This window comes from Trachypithecus francoisi, unplaced genomic scaffold, assembly GCF_009764315.1.
Source record: "Trachypithecus francoisi isolate TF-2019V2 unplaced genomic scaffold, Tfra_2.0 Lachesis_group4, whole genome shotgun sequence".
Classification (NCBI taxonomy): domain Eukaryota; kingdom Metazoa; phylum Chordata; class Mammalia; order Primates; family Cercopithecidae; genus Trachypithecus; species Trachypithecus francoisi.
Window position 1 is genome coordinate 92,537,576 of NW_022681469.1, and position 5,210 is coordinate 92,542,785.

The window sequence follows — 5,210 nt, forward strand, 5'->3', positions numbered from 1 at the left end:
CTATGAGCTAAATCTACTGGTAAATAATCAATTACATTCCTTAGACACTATAATCTTTATCTTGGTAAACAGAGAAAACACAGCTTTGCCAAATAGATCTTTCCATCTAACATCTTAAAGGTAATTATTTAAATATTACCACAACAGGGTTATATTTTGTTTAAATTAGAAATTAACTGAAGATAAAATGCACATGTCCATAGTTTAAAAAGGGGAAAAAATACAGATTAAGTAGCCTAGTCTTTTATCTGAGTTTATTAATACCATTTAAAATATTACAAATAAATCAATTACATTTCATGCATTTAAAATGCAAATCTAAAATGCTCCAGAGAAAGGCTTTTCATTTCAATGTGAAATATCCAAATTATTTCAACATTACAGTGAGCAATTAGTTTGCAGAATCTGCAAACATTTAAATGTAGTATCAGAAGTATTAACAGTTAACAATATTACCTTCAGGAAATACACAAAGGTCAAAGTTAGTCGAGTTTCACTTGGACAATTTATTTAATACATGGGTTTTGGCAGACCCACTTATTATGAAATATAGGAGAACTCTCACTTTAACTATGCCTGAACTGCCAGCAAATGCAAATAAGTACATGCTCCATTAAATTAAATGTCATCCAACATTTATCAAATATTGTCTTAGTTACAGCTTGATACCTATCTAAATTCATATTTGAGCAAAACTAGGCCCCGAAAGTGCGTTTGTGGCTCTGCACCTCCAGAAGTGAGTTCAAAAAACCTGCAGCTCATCAGAACTGCAACAATAACTCTTAATTTTCTTGTGACAAAAAAAAAAAAACAAGTTTACTTCAATATATTTTCAAATATTTACTGGAAGTAATGTACAAGAAAAATACTATACAAAATCATCTCCTGGACAACTGTACCTCACACCCTTACACTGGTGGAGTTATATTTAATTGGTAACTAATCTAGAACGATTCTCCAGTTGTACAAACCATTAGGTTCAGATATATTTTACAAAGGTTCTTTTTTATTTTCCTATTTTCCCTTTTTTTGGCATTTAAACTACAGCCTCGTCTGAAATAAATGATAGCTTCTTCACTTGTTTGTAAGTTTAAACCACACAAAAAAAGTGTAACCCTACGATCTTCAATGTATTGCGAGAATTTACAGAAATGGGTACTATACAAACTGACGGCCGGATTAACAAAAAAAAAGATTGGGAGGTTATGTTTGGGAGTGGTGAAAAAACGAGGTAGAAAAGGACAAACATGGAGATAGTTAATCTGGTCTCACCGGAAAGGAGTATTTTTGCATAAGAAAAAAACACCTACCCTCACCCCGCCCCCACCCCATAAGTTAAGTTAATGCGGTCAAAATAACTTTGGGATCAATACTAGCAGTTTCGAGAGAAAGAATTGCTCTCCGTTAGAGGAAAAAACTATCATAGAAGGGAAACCAAGTGGAAGGTTGCTATTTTCCCCTCAGTTTTTTAGTTAAAAATAAAATATATGCTATAAAGATGAAAGAAAGCTGCCGCAGCGATTCGACAAGACTGCCCTTTGCTGAAACTTGCATCGGTTCCACCTCAGGAACAAAGAAAAAGAGGCAGAGCTGACATTGGGAGATCTAAACTCTGCAAACTCTGGGTCTCGGTGCTGCCAAAAGGACACCCCACCAAGCCCCGACAGCCTGCGCAGGGCGTCCGGCGATGCCCAGGGGCCTGGCAGGGTGCTCCGAAGTCGAGGTGCCTAGGTCAGCGGCTAGGTCAGCCCGGTGGCGCTGTTCTGCCCAGGCCTCCAGCCTCGCCCTCCCCAGTGATCGGGCTCAGGCTTGCTCAGCCGGGCCGCTCCTGCCCGTGCCGAGGCCCGCAGTCTACCAGGCACTGGATTAGTCCAGCTCTACCTCCAGTGGCCGCTTCCCTCTAAAAGTTACGCCCATCACAACCTGGGGGTGGAGAAGGGGAGGACAAGGAGGGGAGAACGAGAAATAAAGGCCCGGCGAGGCGCGGGTTCCAGCTGCACCGGGTTCAGACAGAGTTACCCGCGGAAAGGGAAAGCCAGGGCCTGGGACAGGATGAGTTTTACTTACATGTCCATATCCCCTTTACAAAGTTAAGTCACAGAAGGAAGAGGAGGAGCAGAAACAGAAAGAGACAGAGAGCGAGTCGGATGCAATAGGGAGAGGCTGGAGTTGAAGTCGGGACAGACAGGGCCCAAGAGGACTCGGTGGGAGGAGGTCGGGGAGAGAGGCGGGCGCAGGGTGGGCGTCACTCTAGGCCATTGCGGTGCCCGGGCTCGGGGGCCTGCAGCAGCTCTGGGGAGTGGCAGGGCGGGCTGCCCGCGGCGCTGTGCTCGCTGTCGGTGTCGCTGCCCTTCTTGCCGCCGCTGCCTGAGCCCGCCGAGCCACCGCCGCCGCCGCCGCTGTGCGTCTTCACGTGCTTGCTGAGGTGGTCGCTGCGCATGAAGCGCTTGTTGCAAACTGGACAGGCGAAGCGTTTCTCACCGGTGTGGGTCCGCAGGTGCCGCTGCAGCTCATCGGAGCGCGTGAAGCGCTTGCCGCAGAAGAGCCAGTTGCACACGAAGGGCCGCTCACCCGTGTGCCAGCGCAAGTGCGCCTTGAGGTGCGAAGTCTTGCCATACACCTTGCCGCAGCCCGGGATGTGGCAGCTGTGCAGGCCCTTGCGCCGCAAGCTCGCCCCGGCAGGGCCCAGCCGCTCTGCCTCCTGGCAGTTGGGGCAGTCGCAGGTGGCGCGGCCGGAGTAGCGGCGAGCTGAGGAGCGCGGGGAGCCCCCCAGCGGTGCCGAAGGCCCAGCGCTCAACATGGAGCCCCCCGCGCCGGCCAGCGGCGACGGGGCCGAGTCCGGGTAGGAGCCAGGCAGCACTGGCTTGAAGCCGTCCATGAGATGCTGCCCGGCGGGGCTGAGTAGGTGCGAGGAGGCGCCGCTGCTGAAGGCCGAGTGACTCAGGCCCGAGTAATCCGAGTTGTAGCCTCCGAGCGGTGAGTGCAGCGAGGTTTGGAGCCCCCCGGCAGCAGGGTGCAGCGAGCCGGGCAGCGCAGCCGCGCCGTTCGGGTTCTGCACGTCGATCCAGCCGGCCCCCACGTCCCACCAGCTGGAGGCGCCGGCTGAGCCCACCTCTCCCGCAGCACCCAGGCCCGGGTGCGAGGGCTTGAACCACGACTCGTACGGGTGCGCCATGCCCACCCGCGGGTAGATGCCCTGCAGCCCGTCCACAGAGGTGTGCACCTTGGAGATGAACACCGGCTGGTGGGAGCCGTCCTGCGAGTGCGCTGAGGAGCCGCCGCCGCCGCCCCCGCCGCCGCCGCCGCTGCCGCCGGAGACTCCGGGGGCCTGGAAAACAGAGTAGTCGTTGGCGAAGGGCGAACTGGAGGCGGCAGCTGCGGCGGCGGCGGCGGCGGCTGCGGCGCTGCTGGAGGTGAGGGAGAAGGCGCTGGAGCCAGGCGAGCCGCCGCAGCTGAAAGAGTCGGACACCAGGGCTGCGGCCGCCGCGGCTGCTGCAGCGGCCGCCGCAGCCGCTGAGGACGAACCGCCGTTCCTGGAGGCCCCGGACACGCCGAAGCTTGAGAGACTGGAACCCACTACGTTGCAGCTGGAGGAAGAAGAGGACGAGGAGCGTTTCCAGGGGTGGAAACCTTTCCCGAAGGAAGAAGAGCTATCCGAGAGGGAGGAGGGAGATGGGCTGGGGCTGCCGATCTTATTACAGGTAGCAGCAAGCATGGCCAGAGGAGTCGATCCCAACCTCGGTTCTTCCTGCGAGAAGGAGAGAAGGAGTGGGGGAGGGGAGGTGGGCAAAGGGCAGGTAGGGGGGAGGAAAGGAAGAAATGTGCATCAGTCCCCCGGTAGCCTCCAAAGCGCCCCACTGCACCCCATCTCTCGCTGCGGCGCGCCGCCACCGACTCACCTGGCACCCCCAACAGCCCCGGTGCCCGGCCGCTTCCTACTCTACAGGAGGGGACAAGTTTGGCTGCCGGCGTCTGATTCGGGAGCAAAGCACCACGCTAAAGAAGAGTTTCACAAGTATTCTCACCTAAAACAACACTCTCTTGCACACAAGGCCCCAGACACTTCGTAACAAACAAGCAAAAAGTCCAGATTGGAAAGGAAGGAAGTTTTCTTTGCCGAGAAGCCTGGGGGAAAACCATTGAATTGCTTTCAGAAGCGCTTCCCCTGTAATCCTGAGAGCTTTGAAAAACCTGTTCCGGTCCCCAGAAACCCATCCTGGGTTGTTTCTCCCAGGCCCAAAGAGGTCAAACTGTAGCGCTCACTCTTTCTTTCTTTCTTTTTTTAAAAGCATATCTACAATAGTAAAAACGAGACGAGTTCAACGTACCTGCGAGACAAGGCGGGCTGCAGAATTTTTTTTAAGGGTTAGGGGAAGAATCTGCACTTTGCCCAGTAGGAAAAACTTGCTCTCTTTACCCCCGAAATCGGTGCCTGTAAAATGGGCTGGGCGCAGGTCTCCCGGGCAGGGAGCAGTCAGGCGCTGCGCGGTGGCTTGTCTAAACGCCCTTCGAACCTTTTCCTGCGCTGAAAAAAAGTGACTCTGCCCCCTTCTCCCCCTTTTTCTTTTCTCCAAACTCACTTGTATTTAAAGAAAAAAAAAAAAAAAAGCTCTCAATAGAGAGACTGATAGCCCGTGGCCTGGCCGGGGCGACTTTAACCCCCTCCAATCGGCAATAAAAGGAAACTAATTAAACCAGCAAGAGAAAATCCTGAGACTCACCCCTAGAAGTGAAGTTGCCATCACACAAAAGTGCCCTCCTCCTCTCAGAGGATCTTTTTTATATTGATAAATCAGAGGCAGTGTTTTTTTAGAGGTGTGCAATACAATGATCAGTTCCGCCCATTCCACCACAACTGTAGCTCCCTCTCCGGCTTTGAAGTGCCGCGGAGGCGCGGCCAGCCAATCTGCGGCCTCGCCGGGCCGCGCGGCGCGCGCGCCGTGAGGTCATCGGCGCCGCCGCCTGCCGCCGTGGTGGATAGGGGAGTGGGAGCCGAGGGGGCGGGGGCGGCTGCGTGTGTTACAAAGCGCAAAGCGCGCGCGCGCGCGCTTGTGAGTGTGTGTGTAACAATGTAACTGTGTGCGAGTGTGACCAGGCCGAGGAGAGGACACTGAGGAGACGGGAGGGAGTGGTGATGTGGGTGTGACACTGTAACTGTGACAGTGTGGTAAAGGGGGGAGTGGAGAGAGTGCAGAAAAGGGAGGGTTTTG

The 5,210-nt window shown here is 53.4% G+C and overlaps 1 protein-coding gene across 2 annotated transcripts; it reads right to left on the minus strand.

The window, feature by feature from the left end:
- Window positions 1-237: 237 nt before the first annotated feature.
- On the minus strand, window positions 238-4,829 carry SP8 (Sp8 transcription factor). 2 transcript variants are annotated; one of them, XM_033193034.1, is made up of 3 exons: window positions 4,722-4,829; window positions 3,900-3,996; window positions 238-3,748 (listed from the first exon to the last, which is right to left on the minus strand). In XM_033193034.1, the coding sequence occupies exon 3, from the start codon at window positions 3,713-3,715 to the stop codon at window positions 2,246-2,248; it is 1,470 nt and encodes a 489-aa protein (XP_033048925.1). In that variant the 5' UTR covers window positions 3,716-3,748; window positions 3,900-3,996; window positions 4,722-4,829; the 3' UTR covers window positions 238-2,245. The 2 variants fall into 2 exon arrangements, with proteins under 2 accessions (XP_033048925.1, XP_033048924.1); XM_033193033.1 differs by lacking the exon at window positions 3,900-3,996 and having other exon boundaries at window positions 4,722-4,823.
- Between the last annotated feature and the right edge of the window lie 381 nt (window positions 4,830-5,210).

What these genes read in the sequence shown, in the direction of transcription:
- SP8 (XM_033193033.1), bottom strand. Translation starts at nt 4,742, where the DNA reads ATGGCAACTTCACTTCTAGGG. An exon ending in TGGCAACTTCACTTCTAGGG is followed by an intron (nt 3,749 to 4,721) that starts GTGAGTCTCAGG and finishes TCCTTCTCGCAG; the next exon opens with GAAGAACCGAGGTTGGGATC.